The 21044-nt window shown below is 34.5% G+C and overlaps 1 protein-coding gene across 2 annotated transcripts in view; it reads right to left on the reverse strand.

Annotated features, from left to right (window-relative positions):
* Positions 1-2772: 2772 nt before the first annotated feature.
* Positions 2773-21044, reverse strand: part of LOC128998163 (uncharacterized) — a 35611-nt gene continuing 17339 nt past the window's right edge. Inside the window, exons 1-2 of one of the 2 annotated variants that reach the window (XM_054424176.1) lie at positions 15539-15635; positions 2773-5098 (exon numbers count right to left, since the gene is read on the reverse strand). In XM_054424176.1, coding sequence (XP_054280151.1) covers positions 3026-5071 — 2046 coding nt within the window. In that variant the 5' untranslated portion in view covers positions 5072-5098; positions 15539-15635 and the 3' untranslated portion in view covers positions 2773-3025. Of the gene's footprint in view, positions 5099-15538; positions 15636-21044 lie in introns of those variants that run through there. The other variant, XM_054424175.1, reaches the window with a different exon arrangement.

Consider the following 21044-nt stretch of genomic DNA (forward strand, 5'->3'; position numbering starts at 1 on the left):
AAGTTAAACTTTGAGAAAAGGGTATTCCATAAGACTTTTGAAATTGGACACTTGAAATTATAACTTTAGAAAGTCTATATTCCGAATACAAGAAGCCATATTAAAAGAAACCCATAAAACAAAAATAAAGGCTTTCCCATTGGAAACATTAAAGTTGGTTGCCATTTTGGACAATGGAGATAATTTTTCAATTTTCCAACAACTAATTTTCATTAGACTACGAATGCAAAAAGGAGGTACTCCCCCTTTAAACTCCCGTGTAAAATTGCTAGTTTCCTTGTGTCAATGCGAGCTGGAGCCAACATGGAAGTCGTAGAAAGGTGAAACGTGTCTCATTGGAATCCGTTAAACTTGAAACTTTGAGGAGCTGTGAAAGGTTCTGGAACAGTTAAATCTGAAACTTATGAGATTTAATTAAAATTTTAACAGTTATCAAATTACTTTCCCGGTGTACTTGTGGGGAAGACGGGTGGATCTTAAATTGTGCACTATACCACTTCAAAGGTACCTCTTATCAGAATCTCAGACTGCTACCGATTTTATGATATGCACTGTAAGATTGGTCTATTATTCTCCTCCAGAATGTTTTAAGTCATAATCAGTGATATCCACTCATTTTTTTTTCCAACGCCAGTGACATTTCACAAGAGAGTCACAAGAGAAAAATGTTTAGGGGATGTGCCGGGGATGGAACCCGTCTCTCCCGCATCGAAGTCCGAGACGCTAACCACTAGTCTAGCAACACATCAAACTGTAGAAAATCATTGTTGGTGATGGTGAGTTAATGTTGATCAAATGTTTATTGCGGACGTGTTAGCCCACTAAGGCTGTACTAGGACCCAATTCATTTGAGCCTTGTTGTTGTTTCGTGATGTTTCAGTCCAGGGAGCCGAAAACCCTAGGGACTGAGGCTGTTCTAGGAGCATATGTCCTCTTCATGAATGTCCTTCAACCAGAAGTGCCCTAGTAGGTTGGTCTGTCGAACACGGGTGATTACGGAGAATATGGAGCTCCAAAGGTATAGTTTAGTTTATTTATTTTAAACACAATCTGACGATCCTCATACATTTTCATTTTGGGAAAGTGAATTGATTCTATTCTAAATACAGAATAAATAGTATAATAATTAGTAGTAGTATTGACATTAATTACAGCCAGATTACGAAATGTTGTAAGCCACAGGCATGCAAGTTAAAGTACAGAAATATTTTCTCTCGTATTTCGTTTAGTGAGTTGCTAGTCAAAGTTTGTGTACATTCAAATGAATGCATTTTTCGTAGTTTTGATGGTAAATGTTAACATGTTAAACGAGGTAACAATTTAGACATGTATAGAAAAGCTATCCTCTAAACTAAATCATATCCTAGTGCAGACCATTCTCTGCACTTGTAATCCATTATATTGATAGATATCCTGATGAAGGATCCATAAAAATCGTGATTTAGTTCTACACAAAATCTCTCTATATATAAACGAAACATGTGGTAACATTATTTTTAAATTGCGTAAGAAGAAATCATTTCATGATGCTTTAAACTAAATATGTCTCAATGCAGTTCGTGAGGAGTTTCTGAGGAAAAAACTATTTGATACAATTTAATAATGTTATTAAAAGAATTAAACTTGTATCATTCTGTCTCCACTTGAAAAAAGTGGCATGTCTAAATTGTATATGAATAATCAATCATTCGAATGATTATCATCACGAAGATTTTAGTATTCATTTTTTCCAATTTTGCCTTGGTTAAAAAAATATTTTTTTATATTCAAATCAGTTTAAAAATACGTTCAATCCAGTTTTAATGACGTTCGATCGTTTGAAAGGTTACCACTGTCTTTCACAAACGTTCCTATTGTGCCATTGTAAAAATTGTTGTTTCCTTTCAAGATTTTCTGTTCCTTGTTTTGACTACCATACAGTTATCTGTGTTTTTGTTGTTATTTTTTTAGCTTTGATTAGGTTTATATTCCAGATCTTCTAACATTCAGGTATCTCTACATGAAGATGAGTTCAGATTTTCAATCCAGAAAATCTCAAAGAATCACTAATAGTCACGGAAAATGTTCGTAATAATCCCTCTTATAATATAAACCACAAATACTAGAACATACACGGTATGGATCATAAACAAATGATGTTATTAGTCCGAAAGTAAACAGTATTTAACATTGCTTAAATGGAACTGTCTAAACCATAATAGTATAGGATTCGGGCCAGTTACGTAATTTGTTTATGTTTATGATCCATACCGATATCAGTTCTAGTATTCATCATATAACAATACTATTACGATTGTAAACGTATTACAGTACCACCTAAAATAAGCTCAAACAAAAGCCAAGTTGTGTGGAATGCTTTTTTATACTGTAGGTATATTTTAACAAAATTTGAAGAATTCATATTTTTTAATCCAGGCTTTTGGAATTCAACCAAAACAGGAATTAGTTGTACTCTTCGCGTTCTAAACAAACTTAAGGTACCACTGGGTTACTGGTGATACATCTTTGGGGGGTGGATCTAAGTGTCAAACATATTTTATTGTGAATCTGTTTGAATAAAACTTAATAAAGCAACTACTGTATGAATTTGCTTTGTCTAAAGGCTTACTTCAACGTAATTATGGAATATATGCAATAAATCATAATTGCACTGAAGTGTGTGCTATGATTATCCACAGGGCAACTAAAAGCTATAATTATAGATTGTGTGTTGGGTTCTCATGAGAAATGTACACAAACATGTAAACTATTTTATAAAACATGTATTGAGAAAACATATGTTTGTTTATAAAACTATAAATAAAACGAATATTTTGGAATTGAATGTGTTCAAGGTAACCCGTACGTCAACACAATATTGCACTGGAGGTACATGCGACTAAATGGGACTCAAGTCAAATCGATACGTAATAATTAAGTATTTATTATTACAATAGAGACAGGCTTACTGAAGAAAAATTACCTAACTAAAATGCCTGGGAGCATATTTACAACAATAATTTTAGTTACAACCTTACACTAACAGTCAGTCCACTACTTGTACAGTCGCGTAAGCACTAAAAGTCACTTTTTTCGGTTCAAGGTTTTCATTACAATTTCTCTTTTTGATGACGGATTTCAGGTTGGTTGTGCTTTTTGAGGTGGTAGACACTTTGAGAGAAGGCTCTAAATAAGTGTAGAACTGGACGGTGGAGAGATCCCCGCTGCTGTTCCTTCTACGAGAAAGGGTCCCAACACAAGAGTTGTTAATGTTGGCGATCTCCTTCAGTTTACCAAACACTTTGTTGGACAGAGGCTTGGGGTGAAGATTGTCTATGTATCGGTAGACCAGAGGCCTCGCCGGTGGACTGGTGGTTCTTCTGCCAGGACCTCCCCCACTACTACGACTGCGGCGTTGGTAACCCTTGGAACCCCCATCTCGGCTACGGTAGTCTGTCTCGTCCTCTCTAGTTCTTCGTCCTCTCTTGCTCGAGACTGACGTCACCGGTGACGGTAAGCTCCAGGCAGGGTACGACAGCATCTGCCCGGAAGGTCTCGACTCGCTGAACAGTCGATGGCTTGGCCTGGGTGTAGTAGAGAACTGCGAAGGAGACTGTTGCTGTTGGTCCACGTTCACTCTGATAAACTGGCCTCTAACTACCTTCTCTTGGCTACTTGACTGTTTCGGTGGCTCAGGAGCTGGAGATTTTTTTAAGATACTTTCGTTTTCACTCGGCTTTTCTTCTTTTTTCGTCAATTGCTTCGCTTTCGCGTTATTCTTTATGTATTTACCTCGCTGAGGTCTCTTAGGAGGAACGTCTTGATTGACTTGCGGGTCAGTTTTATTCTCACCATTCTCATCTTTCGGTTCGGCTATCAGAGGGTTTGTCGTTTTTCGCAAGGTTTTCGAGTTTGACTCTGGACTAGATTCTATATCAGCGCAAATTACTCCGTCGATTTCTCCCGAGCTGGAAGACGTCTCGGTGAAAGAGGGACTAGGGCTGTGGGGAACGACGATCGATGAGGACATAAACAAGTTCCCCTCGTCCGGTGTGCTGATGCTGATGATGCTGGATGAGCCGGAGTACTCGTCTGTAGTCGTCACGCTGCCGAAGTAGTTGCCGGTCGCAGCTTTGGACACTTCTATGTGGGTTACACCGTCCCCGTCTGTCCGTTGGACTAAATTATACTTCTTATTAGCATCAGAGGATGAAAAATCTTCTTTGATAATGGAAGGAGTCTTGTCAGCTACGTGATGAAGGGAGGTTTTGAAAAAAGTCGAATTTGCTGGAGAAGTCGTCATGGAATTTTGTAAAACGTCAAATACATTTCTGTAAAGCGTTCCCGAGGAATTAGAAGATTCTTTTCTTTTGTGAGGATATCGGAATTGAAGGTCCATTTTCAATCTGCGGCTAAATTCTTTATAGCTCGCACACACTTCCCTTACGCTCTGTACACTTTTACACTGAAATATAACGGCTTCTAGTCCAGTCGAGGATTGTCCGTCTTCTTTAATAGATAAAGATTTCTTTCTAATAACCAACACAAGGACTTTAGGGTACCCTGCGTCCGTATGGCAGAAGGCGACATCGCTGTACGCGTACAGTTCTCTCGAGGGTGAGGATTCGTCAGGGGAACATTTTCTCGGTTTCGCGTGCAGTGCAGGGGGGTGGGACGGAGGTGATGGGAGAGGATGGACAGGGTTCAGAGAGTTTTCAGCATCGTCGTTGTCCGACGCGCCGCTACTGTTGGCGCTGTCAGTGGCCACGGAGGGCTCCGCGGACCCTGAGCTCGCCGGACCCGAGATTTTGAGCACATGGTCCTCCACGAAACAGTAGGTCGAAGAGTTGCTGTCCGATGAGGTCTGAGAGACAGCGTCATCGTCGGACTCGAACCCTTCGTCTTCATGTCGCTTCGCTGGTCGGATCTCTATGCCGTCCCTAGAGCAGCGTAGCCGGCATTTGGTGCCGAGGGTCCCCGGACGACCGGGAGCGGTGACCAAGCGGATCTGTCCTGCTAGACTGTCCGCGTTGGCCGTCCCTTTCACCGGTTCTCTGCCCAGCAGTACGGCTTCGCAGGAGCACTCACTCATTTCTCATGCTGGATACCAGGTTGAACCCTGTAACATAAGAATGACTTTTATTAGTTATGATATCAAATAAATGTTATTTTTCAACTATTATAATGATTAGGTGAAACAGAAACTTTAGTTGTATTTTCCATAATAGCATAGCCATTGATAAAACGCTTATAATCTGTATTAAAAATTGTATTTGTTGTTGTAACCTAAATCCAGAACTTAAGTTACATTTAACCTTGAACAACAAAGTAGACAGGTTTTGGTTTTGGTGTACCTCGACAGTAGTGGGAGCGATACGGGATACTACGAGTCAAAGAGATCTACTACAGTAATATAATATATGTGGTAGCTATTTCAGAGGCTATACCGCCGTCGTTCCAATGGCAGCCAGTGCAACTAGTCAAAATTGGTATAGATATCAATGCGCGGTCAGAATATATTGATTTACTGAGGAAGTTTAATGCAAACTTTTTTTAAGCTATCTATCGCAGCATAGTAAAAATATTTAGTTCTGTGTCAAGTAAATATCACATTCTTGCTGTACGATAAATAAAACGAAGGCTTGATTATTTAAGATGTATAGTTTCTACAGGTGTCGGACGAAAACAATTGTCTAAAATTCCGTAAAGGACCAGCGTCAAATTGTATCTGACGGTTCTAAACACACTAAACCAACAGCTCTAATAGGCAACTGAATAAGGACTCTGTCTTTTACACTAGAGGATTTCTACGTTGGGAATCTCCAGTCTTAAACAGCACTTAACATAATTGATACTTGATGATGTTTGTATTTCCATTGGTATCGTCGGCTGTCCCTGACCCCGAGCCTAGTGGCCGTTTGCTAGAACTGGAACTGGTTTTTGCGATGGGCGATGGGAGTGGTAGAGAAGTCTCCCATCCGAAACCCGCACTGCCTCTTGTGTTACATTCCCACGACTGTACAAGTACAAGTCACCTTCACTTTTGTAATAACAAGAGACAAAAACTATGTAATAACACCTTTAATAGCATACACATCAAAAGTTTTCAATTCTGGTCTTATGAAGCATCATGTTTTGAGGAGATAATGTCAAATGTTGACGAAGAGATTTAACTTTAAGTTGAGAATGTAGGTCGTTCATTTGTTTTTTTGTGGTTCTGTGATTCACATTTGCGATGTTCATAAACAGTTGAGGAAAGTTACACCGATCTGTGTTGTATCTTTGAACAGCGAATCAGACTACGAGTTAATCTCAGTGATAAATCAATAAGGTTGAAGGATTTTGAACAAGATATTTATATTCCAGTCATAAACAAATCTTATTTACTGATAACTGTTCTTGATAAGTATGAATGAAGCTACATTTTGAATTGTAACAATATTTTGTGAAAAAATAAAGCTCGAAACACCTTTTAAAATGTATACATGAGGACACTACTTTTGTTACATTTTGTTGTTACCATTTTGTTTTTCCCTTTGTCTAGATAGAATTGCCTTAATTACGAGAGAAATGGAAGATCGAAGAATAGAACAAGCCCATGTCGAAAGGATATCATCGCCACATATATGATATGAATAATACTTTAACTACACAGAAACAGGCTGGAAAGTTGCCTTTTACCGTGCCAAAGCACGGAAAATAATGTTATGTACTTTAACCGTGCACTTAGTCAGCTGATGAAATAAACAGTTAACTGCGACGATCTATTTTATTTTCTGTTATTTAAAAATAATTTATGTTATGTCCTAAATAAATTGTGTCATGCATTTAAAAACTATTCTATGTATTACGATGTAAAGTATCATACGTTACTCGCCCGGTAAGCTTTAAAGTACTCGCACGGTAAAACACCACTTACCGGGCTAGTAACGTAATATACTATTACAAGTTCGTTTTAAAATGGGATTGTCAGCGAAATTTGACTCTAAATTGCTTAAACTGTTAAAAACAACTAATTCCAGTGATAACTTTTGAGTGAAACGTCCTAAAAAAAAGTAACAATGCTAAAATGCTCTGTTCAGTTTACTTAGTAGAAATTCAAATGGGCAGTCCAATGCAAGTATAGTATTTCTTATTTAAACCATTCTTACAAACTGTGGACTTCCATACTTCCAGTTTAATGTTTTCGCTATCAATACTAGATGTATAATTCAATAAGTGGTTTGAGAGGATACTCTACGGAAACCTTTAATTTAACAAGATATAGTATTTTTCACAACTGAGTTAAATCCATAAAAAGGCGCATGTTTTAATTTGTACCAGTCACTATTTTATCTTTTAATCTTAAAGCATCGCGATTAGTTCTGAAAGACCCAAAGAGCTAAAATAAAATTGTAAATAAAACATCCAAAATCCCTTAGAAATTAGCTTTTTACTAATATTATATTGATACGCAAGACGGTATAATAAAAGGTAAAAGTTTTTACCATATTTTATACACGTATATTCATCAAGAAACTATACTATAACCAATAATACTTTATGGCTGTGAAGTTTGGGTATTAACAAAGTATTCAGAAAGAAAACTCATCACTTTTAAAGACAAGGCAATAAGAAAACTATTAGAACCTATTTATGAAGCAGGAGTGTGGAGGATAAAAAAATAGAGAACTGAGAGAGATTTATCTTGAGCCAGACATAATTTAAATAATAAAAAGTAAACACCGAGTTGGCTAAGTCATGTATGAAGAAGGGGTAACTTCAGCTTTATAAAACTGACTTATAATGAAGACCCAATGGTAGAAGACCTTTAGGAAGACCAAGGCTGCGGTGGAGAGACCAAGTGCTGAAGGATGTAAGAAGATTGGGAGCAAGAGAGGAAAGTACAGAATATGGAGGAATCAGAAGAATGGAGGCGGATTGTTGGCGAAGCTAAAAATCATCTTGGGTTTACATGGCCACCGGAGTAAATTTACGTAAAGAAAATCAGTACGGGGGTAAGCTCAAAATAATAAGATAGCCTTTTCACTTATAATTTAGTGCTACATTAATATCTCAAAACATGGTTAAGACTGCTTGGTAGTTATTTAATTGACCATCTTAATAAATTTAAAATACTTTATGTTTGAGTCCTGGTAGTTGCAGGTGACTTAATTATTAGTACTCTGTCGTAAAAACTGCAATAATCCATTGAAAAACGTAAATATTTTGTTTAAAAATCTCACAACCATGTTACCAACTATAAGTATGTATTTAAGAATTCAGAAAGGTGTATTGATCCAGCAATTGATACATGTCTCAATAACATTCTTTCTTACATTGTGTTACCACAAAAGTGCATAACAGTACAGCTCCATTACCAACTGTAGAAAGGCTTGGTCTTTGACTGGATTTGGAAAATCACCCAGTGATCAATGACAGGCGACAAGGTCCAAATTACATGATAATGTAACAATCATACCTCACACGGCATTGAGTAAAGCATGCATTATCGCATGATCGCCCTATGTCACTGGCCATAGCGAGCATAGCCTTGACTCCGATATACGTCTCAAACCCACCATTAAAGTAAATTGCACGCCTTACCGTTAATGCGCCTGGTTGTACATCTGGAAATGGCTGGAGAAATTGTGATTAGTACGTTCAGAAATGTTCACTATTACTGGAATCGAATAGTTTTCGGATTTAGGAAACTGTAAATGAATTTGAGGTAAAATGTGATTTTCTTCGAATGTTATAGAGCGAATCCAATGGATCTCGATTATGTAGCGAAAAAATGAAATTAATGGATATACTTTTTATGGTACAATTTGAAAATTATTACTGAGAAAATTGTCTTACTTTTTTATCGTCGGGAAAATTTAATATCCGTAACACATTAAAAGTCTGATTTTGTTAAGGATGTACATATGCAAATAGCTGGAGGAAGTATTTACATGACCAATATTTTTCATTTTTCCTATACGTTTAGAATATTTCACTAGCTGGAATCGAATAATTTTCAGATTTTAGAAACCCTACATGTATTTAAAGTTACTCTAGTTTTGGTCAAGTTTTGAATGAATAGATTTCTATGAATAAAGTGTCCACAAAATTAGTTACAATTAAATAATATACCTGTTATTAAATAAAATAAATTCGTTAACAATTACTGAAAAGAACGAGAGTTCTATGTCCTTTTAGTTAGTCTAACTAGGCTACTTCTATAATGTATTTTTAGGAATCATAGGTAATGTTTGATCGCCGTGACATTCAATTTAATATCAGGAACCAAAACGACAGTAATCATGTGGTATTGTGAAGCTTAGTGAATATTCTGTTGGCAATGTCACAATTGTATTTCAAGTTTCACATTGCAGGAGAATCAGTTATAGGCGTGTAAACTGTGAACGCTGTTTAACCAAGTTTAGGATAACAGTGTCAACACCTAAGCCGGCCTACGTAATAGTAAATGTAAAATTGGCGAATCTCTTTCAAAGGTATTTTTTAATTGATCAATTTTTATCAACCAAGCAAGGCGTTAAGTCTCGCAATTAATGACATGACATGAACTGACGTTTGAAAAATCAATTAGGATTTAATATATTAATAATTAATTCCCCTCTATGTTTTTATGAAATCTTTTATTTATGTCAACATTATTTCTTTAAGTAGTCTAGAATTATAAGAATTCTCAGTACCGGTATTTATGTTTAAAACAGTAGAAATATATTTCTCGATAAGTACTAGGCGAAGAGTGGTTTTAAATAGAAAGGTTTTACAAGTAAATGAAACATCTTAGTGCAAAATATTGTAAGGTATGATGTAGGCCTACTACCATTTTGAAACTTTTTTAGAAACGTGAGAGCTTCAGAATCTATTGAGAAAATGTACATATTAAAATTGAAAAAAAATTTAAATGTGTCTAATTTCCTTTCCGCTACCTTGTACATAATTTTATACCAGTTTTTTGAAGCTTATAAAGAGACTAGTTTTGGTAAACCGTTTAGAAATTCAGTAAAGTTCCGGTTTGTATACCACACAGCCATTTGATCAGTTCTAGTATAAATGCATCATGCATTTATTGTTTGAAACACATACAACAAAAAGTGATCAGTTCGATAGTTCTCGGAGCGACCGTTGGTTACTAGATGTTTGGATTGCTTTTTCCAATAGATTGTCCTGCGTCAGTTTATATCTAGTCATCAAATATGAGATTTGAGTTTTAACTTTAAGCTTGGCTTGTTTACCAGATCTATCAAATGTTACATAAAAACACAACTTGTAAAAATTAAACAAAATACTGTACGTCTAGACTGTTTGAGTTCCTATATTTAAACAACAAATCCTTATTCGGAGGATGATACAGTTTTAGCGGCAAACTCATATTTTTAGCTATAGTACTTATTTTAGAACATATTTTAGTTTTCTTGTGAGTGAAATATTCTACCAAACGAATTACAAACCGTAACTGAAAAGACGCCTGTTTCACATGTTTAAGGTCGTTCTTCGCCTTGTACTTTTTACATTACAAAATTACATTGGACATTCTTGTAAGAGCGGCGATTTAGCTGAGATGATGTAGAGAACCAGTTATAAGCACCGATCCATTAATGAAACCTGCATTTAAATAACTACATTTTAAAGACAACTTTCTTCTCTGCAGCCCAACCCGTGCCCGATAATGTAGACGACCTACGCTAGCCTCGGGCGATTAGGGATTACGATCACTTTCAAATTGAAATGTTACATGTTTTTAATGAAAAATAATTATCGGAACTTGATTTTTGAGGTGTAGAGGTATTCAAGTCGATTATGGCTAATGATGAATGAAGGAAAACGCTTATTTAAACTTTTGTAAAATTCAGAAGGATTGTGATTTTATTAAGTGTCTGAAATCGTGCGTAAAAGATATTTTTAAGTTAGAATAGATCCAGTAATTTTAACGAAATGTAGAAAATTATCTATTCCACTGAGAAATGTATTTATGAATAAAACGCTAACGTTAGAAAACCTGGGAGACGATAACCAATGCAAAAAGGACCATAATAATAAAGAATTATTTGTTTCAATGTGTTATGAGTTATGTTTAAAAAGCTGAGTTGGTTCAACCCTAACTGTAATTATAGACTCATTTGGACGAGCTTGATTTAAAACAATTTTATTTTTATGAAAATAATACATTATACAACTTCCTAACCATCTCCATAGCAGCTTTATACGACAATTTATGGTAAGATTTTGTTGAATGTAGAAAATCATAAAGTCAAACCCCGTTAGTTATCCCTAATTCGGTACATTTCAATGTAAGTTGGGTCGGGTTTGGATAGGGATGAATATTTCAATTTTATTATTAACGAAATTATACACATTCTTTAAATACGTAGATAAAATGGAATAGCCATACAAACCTTTCTCAAAGATCAATCGATTTAGTTTCAGAAATGGACAAACATTTTATACAGGGTGGTAAAAAAGTCCCTGGACAGTTAAATATTTTAAAAAATAATGCAGATAGAGCTACAATACTTTGGTACAAAGTTACAGGGCATAAAATTCTATTTTAACACATATTCAGTGATCCAATAACTCTTCAGGGGGACGGCCCACAAGGAGTCGGAAGAAAATCTTAAATGGAAGCATAGGTCAATATGCACATCAAATTAAAGGTCTTTTTTAGTAGAATACAATGCCGCAAACCGCACTTCAAAAGATTGATCCTGCGCAAAATGACAGTTGTTCAAAGATTCATTTAATTTACATTGCTATTATACGCTTACTCCACGGGCACAGCCCTAGGAATCGGAAGAAAATTGTTAACGTAAGCATAGGTCGATATGCACATCAAATTAAAGGTCTTCACTAGTAGATTACGATCCCGTAAATTCAAGCTCAAAAGAATGCCTGAGTAAAAAATTACAGTCGTTCAAAGATTCAAAATGGTGGATTCAAGAAATCTTTGAACATCTGCCATTTTGCGCAGGATCAACCTTTTGAAGTACGGTTTGCGGCATTGTATTCTACTAAAAAAGACCTTTAATTTGATGTGCATATTGACCTATGCTTCCATTTAAGATTTTCTTCCGACTCCTTGAGGGCCGTCCCCCCCCCAACCTGAACCCCCCCCTGAAGAGCTACCCCCCCCCCCTGAGGGGGGGGGGTCCAATAACCCTGAAGAGTTATTGGATCACTGAATATGTGTTAAAATAGAGTTTTATGCCCTGTAACTTTGTACCAAGTATTGTAGCTCTATCTGCATTATTTTTTAAAATATTTAACTGTCCAGGGACTTTTTTACCACCCTGTATAGTGTCAAAAGCTAATGAATCATTTCAATGAAAGTACGCATTTTAAGTAAATAAACTGTAATGAGTATTTCCATAATTTTAGATCAATACTGATAACGTGGAATAATGACGTCCCTGAATGACTAACCACACTCTGAAATCGTGATCCGGAATGGGTAGGGAACGGAATAGTACTAAATGCCGCACCTACCTGTAATTGAATATACGGTGACCGAGACATTGGCACTATTGGCCACGGAATAGGCAGTTCGAGCCAAAACCATGTCCTACTGGTCAACATAACAGTTACTTCCAATTCTTATATCATATGTTACGCATTTAAAAGAGGAACCGGGGTTTCGTTTGAAATATTTACTATGTAATGCGAATCAACAAGGCATTAAAACCAATAAATTTTTTTTTGGTTTCTATAGTAGGTACCTGCCGCTGAATGAGTTTTCTCTGATCCATAGGTAAACTTACTAATGTTTTGATGGAGTACACTCTCAGATATTTGTCAAAATTAAGTAGTTCAACTAACTCACTATTTCTTCACGGGGTTTTTATTTGTCATAGTAAAATACTCAATAACACAAAAGATTTCAGTGGTTTTTAAATCCTGGAACAAAAGTATAAAAGGGAAGGTTTTTCAGCAATCGCACCACTCACACACCAGGGACGGAAAGTGTTCCCAGGTGTAAAGGTGGGCCATAATTAGCTTTCACAATGGAATTAATACGGCAAAGAGCGGGAATGTCAAGAGATTGAAGAAGTTGAATGGAGGAAAGTTTCCGTGACGATGGTGTGAGTGAAGAAGTGATTTCCTTTAAGAATAGTAAATAGCGAAACGTGGTTCACTGGTAACATTGTTTATTTAATATTATAACTCGGAGGGCGTATCACAACATTTGCTGTGACATAATCACATTACTTACGGGGAAACAAGTAAAACATTTCCATATTTTACAGGTTTCTTTAGCCGTATTTTCTTTATTTTTCAGTGAATTATGTTTAGTTGCTAAATAGATTTTATTTTGCATTTAGCGTACTTTGTGTATTTATATATTATGAATTTAACCAAACAAACTCTAGTTTTATCACAAATTAGTTGTTTTTTTCTTATGGCGTCCATTTTAATAGAATATGCAATCCTTAATGCTACACACAGACTGATATATTGGTAAATAACTGAGAAAGGGTAATATCTTTGTTCTTTTGTATAAAAAAAAACAGCATTGCAATTCTTTAGCAGCAAGAAAATGCTATTTTCATTACAATGAAACAATGTCCATGTCCAAACATGCTAATTTGAGGTCAGCCGCTAATCATTTAAATTGAAATTAAGATTAGTATTTATTATTGAAGAATATTTTGATTTCAGCTGAAAAATTAAGGGGATTTTAAGTATAAAGTTTTGAGGGAGTCCCCAAATAAAACTCATTTTAGAACCATGAAAAATATACCGACTCTGTAATCAAGAACTTGATTTGGTAGTTTTTAATGTTATTTACTGAAATTACCTTGGTTGTACTTAAATGTTCGTGTATGGCGGTGGGATGGCTTAGTATTTACATACAAAAGTAGACAGTTCCACATAGCATTCAAATTCATAATTAATGGCTACATCCTCATGTGTGTTATGTTCACATTCTGGATGCAAACATAAATAACAATTCGTCACTTTCTTAATATAAAGGATATTGTAATGAACACATAAAGCTTCAATCAGCTACATAATTTACAATTACATTTTTGAGAAATAGCAAAATAAAAACGCATAATAACATTAAATTATTTATTTACTCCGTTTTTATAAAACTGATTTGTACAAAATAAAAATACTAAGCTCCGAGATTGCATTTATAAGTTAGTAACTATAAGACTGACGGTTAAAAATTTTCACCAGGATTTGTCAAGGGTTAAACGAACGGTATTTGTTTGTAAACGCACTTATGGAACTAGTTAGTTAAACTTAAGGAAATAGTTTTCCACGGAATATAATTTTAATTCGAGCGTTATAATAACACAAGTCATGTTTTTTTTCTAACAGAGAACTCCTGTTTCGAGCATAAATATTTAACAGTATCAATCTTTGACGTTCAATTTGTTGAAGCCTATTCTTAGCCAGGAAACCTGGACAAGAATGTCTTAAATTTATTTTTAACAACGCAAAGTTTGAAGTTAGCTATGAATAACAACGAGATTATGGATTTAGTTACGATTCCCACAAACACACTCAATGACAAATGTCACAAATTTACTCTCGATTACCACATTCTATGTTTACGGCTTTAGTTTAATGTTTTAATAAATTATATTGTACTTCAGAGTACTAAATATTGTCTGATATCATTATAATCATTGGTAAAATAAAACAATTAGTTTGTAGTTTTAAATCGTTTCATATTATTGTAATCATTATTTTTAAATATCGAGAAGCACATAATAATAATATAATATAATATTATAATATATGTTATAATTCATTGTGTAGTGTGTAGTGTATATAATAGTTAAACATTTATTCCGAGACGCTTAAGAAATGGCTTAAACATGTAATCTTAATCTTACAGAATATAAGATAAGGGTATAAACGTATATTCCATATGTAGCCTCTGGATTGTAAATAAAATAATATCAAGAAATATTTTTTCTTAATTTGTATGCCATTACTGCAGTGCTAATATATCTTGCCAATATTTGCATCGATATATATTTCAAGCACTGGAGCTGATCTTTAGCCCATGTTGATGCAAATATAGAGTTACGTCAACATTTTTCATCCTAGTATATCGTCGATTGATATAATGATAAATAATAAAAGTTTCACAAAAACATGTTTTACTAACATATAATTGAAATACTGCTTTAACGTGTTTAGCTCACAAGCTTGATATATATATCAAAGAAAATCAATGAAGGGTTGCAGGGTTTAAACAAGTGTCTCTTAAAGATGTTCTTACAGATAAAAGTATGATCTGTAAAATAATATCTGCATGTTAAATAGTGTACATAAAAAATAGTTAATATTTATTAAGAAGAGCCAAGTTTAAAAATATATACAAGACAATCAGAAAAACATAATACAAATTGAAATTTGTTCATCTGGAACTAAGCATTTAATTAAAATTTATTTTTTATATCTTAATAGTGTAAATTGACTGTCATACTATCTAATATAATATATAGTTTCCAACTAAATCCAAACATTGAAAAATGCTTACACTAATTTTGTAGAGTTTCGTGCTATGTTTTTTTATTATCGAACCTCTACTGTTATTATTCAAGCTTACTTTCAATCGAGTCAAACGTAAGATGGTAATCCAATGAAGATTAGTTCACTTAGCACACATAACACTGTCACACTATTGTACACTCCGTGCCGGCACCGGTCTGCGCTGCCAGTGCACTGCGCAGGTCTATACGAGGTTTAGCGCTGCGCAGTCACCACGATACTGCCACAACCTGTCTCCCGTCGCGCCGCGACCTTCAACTCCTTATCTCAGGCTCTCTCCAACTTTCTCGTATTTAGTTGATATTGATAAAATTAATCGCTATCCCCCAGACTAATTATTTCGTGTCTTATAAACCGTCGGTTATAATTTTACGACGTAAAACCTCACGAGTTTGAGTTTTACGATCACGATTACAATACCCACAAGTTGTAAGCCGGCGACTTTCTATTGATGTGGAGGAAACCAATTGGTAAGTGTTTGTATTTGTACAGGGTATTTTAATAAAGTATTATCAATTAATAGTTTGTTATTATTGTTTATGTTTGGTGGTACACTATTGCTATGTGGTGCACCATGTGCTACACTATTGAGGTTTAGATATTTTTTTGTTTGTTTTAGTGGTTTGAATACCAGAAAATAGGGAACATTTTTTACTGTTTTTACTGTTCAAGCTGAAACAAAAATACACCTTTTGCTTAATACATGCAGACTTTCTATGTTTTAAATGTTAAAGACACAATGCTTTGTAGTCTTCAGACCACTAAAAGCGTACATAAGCAGACATAAAGCTCAATGGTGTAGCTTATGGTTGGGAAGCTTATAAAATGCCGCAGTTTTTAGCATATTCCGACACTTTCTTGTATACAGGGTGTGAAAATACAGTACAATAGACCATTGTTTTTTAAATTTTTATCAAACATCTTAATTTTTATCTTTGAATCTATTTACAATGGAGTTTTTACAACTGATCCTCCGTAATTATCTATTATTCTTGTTCAAAATTTGATGTAGAACACGAAAATGACATTATCTACTCAAATCCATATACAGATAATTGAGAAAACACTGTATTAAGTTTAAAAGCATGTTTTTTTTTTAAACATAAAATAATTTTTTGGAAAGCTAATTTTTAGACTTGGATCATTCGATATGCATCATCACACTTCATTTACTTTGTACTTACACCAAAAAAGTTTTGTCACACTGAGTACCAATCACCCAACTGGATTGATTGACGTAAGTCGTAATAATTATTAACACTGTATAGTATTTGGGTTAGAGAATATCTGAGATTTGTTCCCTTCGGTTCAATCAAAGAAATACAACAACAGTATGAAACTTTTTTTAGCAATTATTTGATTTTTTATAAAAATATAAGTTGAAACATTCGTGTCATGCTTACAATGTTTACCTGTTTAATTCTCAATGCAACCCATACTACAGTACAATGTTTGGTTGTATTCATCAAACTATTTTACTAGAAAAAATGGACCATGCATTTTGAATTCTGTTTGTGTTTTGGCTTACAACACTCGATAAGATTAATATTTTCTATTACCAATAGATTCTCATGACTAATGAGTATTTTATGGACCATCATATCATAAAACAAGCACACAAACAAATTAGGGAAAGTTCTCTTAAATGAGAGTCTGATATCCAAAAATTAGGTAGGTAATTAACACTATCAATATTATCTAAGCAAACAAATGGTTTAAAATATTGTTTTAAATCTTGGCACTTCAGGCATAATTTTAACACCTCTACTGAATGATACATTTTTTACTAAAGGAGAAATCACAAAGTGGGTCGTTGGGATTTTAAGAGTGTGTCTGAAATAGTTAAAAACCGGAAAAGACTACATTCTTTTTGAGTTGAGAGTATTGACAAATTTACATATCTAATAAGAACGACCAAATATAACCAAGTACAAATATGTACTTGGTCATATTAAGTTGAGGTGCAATAAATAACACAATTTTTCATTCTAAGACTGTGTATCTTCTAACACGGCAAAATAGGTTGTTGTTCTTACACTATCGGATTGCCTATTTTACCTCACCGTGGCTTAAGTGTTTGAAAATATGAAAAAAATACAAGTCAATTTTAAAAATTAGTGAACTTAGATGTTAAAAAAATGATATTTTATAATATATTACTAGATTCGTCAAAAGAAATAATTGCGTAGTAAAGAATTAAATTACTATGGATTTTAAAATAGATTCAGGTACTGAACGTTTATTTTTCACAATTACTCGAATCTCGTATTCGACCATGGTAAATCGGACACTGTACTTCTCATAATCATGGTGTCATCTCATGACTAGGTTTGAATGGCTTTACCGGTCAAGGTATCGTGATGTTAAATCACCATTGCAAGCAGCAGAGTAAGGACCCTTCAACTTCCAACATATAGAGGAGTTACAAAGGCTATTGAAACTGTGTGAAGTACATTTTATATGAAGGAATCTGGTGATGATATGTTCACAAACATTGCACATGTTTAACAAGTAAAAAGGCCAAGGTCTCATTCTAGGCATACTGAAACCCCGGGTGTGAAAAAATTCAACAACAATGTTAAAAAAATGTTTAATGTTTATGTGATTGTAGGTTAGGTCTTCAGATAATTTCTTCAGTTAGGAGTTTCAGGTATGGCGAGCAGTTTCAGGTATGGTGAGCAGTTTCAGGTATGGTGAGCCATTTCAGGTATGATGAGCAGTTTCAGGTATGGTGAGCAGTTTCAGGTAAGGTGAGCCATTTCAGGTATGATGAGCAGTTTCAGGTAAGGTGAGCCATTTCAGGTATGATGAGCAGTTTCAGGTAAGGTGAGCCATTTCAGGTATGATGAGCAGTTTCAGGTAAGGTGAGCCATTTCAGGTATGATGAGCAGTTTCAGGTAAGGTGAGCCATTTCAGGTATGATGAGCAGTTTCAGGTAAGGTGAGCCATTTCAGGTATGGTGAGCCGTTTCAGGTATGGTGAGCAGTTTCATTTGTACGGTTCAAGACTAAAGCAAAAGTCCCGAGAATCGATTCGAATTAATTATGGATCAGTAATTTGTTATATAGTTTATGATGTAGTAAGTATATGTCACAAGCAATTTTCACTAATGTAACTGTACTTTCTGTTTACATTGCTATTTCATAGCTAAATATTCATTATTTTCCGAGTATACATATTCTTCTTTGAACATATTGATAGCTAGCTAGAAAATGCTGCGTGTATCAATTTTGCATCAATGCGTTTTCCACGTCAATAACTTAATTCCTGTACATTGCTTACTTAAGGATATATATGTATGTGTAAACATTAACAACAACTTCATTTCATGTTTTTTCCATTTTTGTTTGATAACTCTATGTGTTCCTAGTATCAGCTCACCTAAGTACTCCTTGAGCACAATTTATTCATATTGGGTTTTAATCAAGGTGTTAATTTACTTTTGTTTTAATTTGTTATTTGTTTTTTCTTTTGTAATTTTAAATTTAAGTACAATGACGTTTCTTGTTGAAGACTTTTAAAATACACATTTAAAAGATGAATATCAATAATTTTTGTGAACATTCTGATAGAAAACTGTTAATATTAGACACTTCTAACTTAAAGATCCCAGAAGTAGTATTGGTTATCCTTCGTTTATGAACATACCCAGTATAGAAAACTCATACTTTTGGACTAAAACTGTTTAAAATATTTTATATACGCTATTAGGTAATAGCTCTAAGATGAATATACTGTTAAATGACAACACTGAAATAATGAAGTCAATATGTGTAACAGCGAATGTTTTGAAAATGATTGGTAATGTTAACTACAGTTAAACCTTTGGCTCAACCTTCTTGCCAGGTAGATTTTAAGTAGGCATTTTACGCACGCTGTTGACACCGTTTAATTGTTGTAACATAATTAACACGAGAATAATAATGCTTCGTTGTAGTTTTTGCAGTGCAAAATGTTACCGAAGAAACCCACCTGTAGTTGAGTTTGTTGATTACAAAATGGTGAAAGTGTAAATGGAGGAGCAAGCTAGAGATGATAGCTGGTATTAGAGAGAAGGAATTCTAGTCGCAGGTAACGTAACAGTAAAGTGTACTGGTTCATCAATAATTCAAAAAAGTGGATTGTACAAAGAATAGCTGGAAGATTAAGAGGCCTAGAAAAGTGAAACTTTGGAATGTGGAAGAATGAAGATTGATTTGGCTGAGGAGTGGTGCTGTACTAATGCATTACTTCTGTACTCCAAAAGGAGAATTGTTTGAACAAGCTTTGTCGTGTCTATGTTTTTGGATAGTTTATTACACAGTGAACGAATGACTGTCAAAGTAAATTTGCATATTTTGATAGATTTTCTCCGAATATTTGCTAATTGAAAATAGCAATGTTAGTAGGCCTATACTGTGAGATTAGAAATGTTCTTTGAAGTTTTGAGTTGTGCTCCAAGGGGGTCCATGGAAGCTAACGGTCATCTTGGTTTTGCCCGCCATAAGAGCAATGTTAATTTCGTTAATTTCAAACAGGCGCTGAAGAGTTATTTATCATCTCAAAATATTTTCTCAAACACCAGAGTAATTTGAATCTAGTAAACTGTGAGTTTAGAAATTTTATTTGTAGTTTTTCAATTGTTTTACGAGTTAAAGCGTCTAGGCTCCGAGGACTAGTGTTGGAACCTCGGGGAAATACGCTCTACTAGAAACTAAGTCCATTATTCAAGCTATCCCTGTTTTAAGTTCTTCCTTATTGATATACATTTCAACCCATTATATAAATGCAGAAACGGAGGCCAAAATATTAATTGTGTTAAAAGAACAACAACGTAACTACTGGAAGAGTAAGATGCAGAAAAGATCTTAAGTCGCAAACACGTCTTAAACTGGCCGCTGATTGGACAACCTTCGTTCGTCTACGAGATGTAAAAAAGGATTGATTAAAAAGAAGAAGAAAATGTAAATTTACAACGAAAAATCCCAAATAAGGTTGATCTGACTGATAAATATTAGGCTTAATTTATTATTTATTGTTATTAATTATTTTATTAATATTAATAAAAAAGTAAGTTTAACTTTAAGGCTGAAACCCCTGTTAGCCAATATAGCCCTTTAATTTATGTTAGTATGCTAGGCTAACAAATGAAGTTGCCAAAGGATTCCTGCCATTAGTCGTTGGGTCTGAGAATAATTAAAGGTTTAATCGTTCCATTATTTATTTTGTATTGTAAGTGAGTTAGCCTATTGCTTTGCTTAGTGGCCTAATAAATCATTGAATCATGGAATTGAAATCAGTCATCATTTTGTGTGTATTTGTCATCTTGTATATGAATACAGAATGTATTCGTTGTTGTACAGTATGCATCATTGACTATTGGATACTGAAGTAGACTTCCCATCTATATGGACCAGCTGTTGCCAATTTTTTATTAAAAATATCGTGGTTGTCTGAGCTAGACACAGAACGCGCTAGTGTCTAAAATTCTAGTGTATACATTATTTTTTGTTGCTGACCAGGTTCAATGGATCATAACACTTGCTAACACATCATATGTCATTCCCTAAGTTTTACTTAGTAAA

The sequence above is a fragment of the Macrosteles quadrilineatus genome, unplaced genomic scaffold (genome assembly GCF_028750875.1).
Source record: "Macrosteles quadrilineatus isolate MER2022 unplaced genomic scaffold, UCM_ALF_1.0 Scaffold_7__1_contigs__length_78375512, whole genome shotgun sequence".
In the NCBI taxonomy this organism is placed as follows: domain Eukaryota; kingdom Metazoa; phylum Arthropoda; class Insecta; order Hemiptera; family Cicadellidae; genus Macrosteles; species Macrosteles quadrilineatus.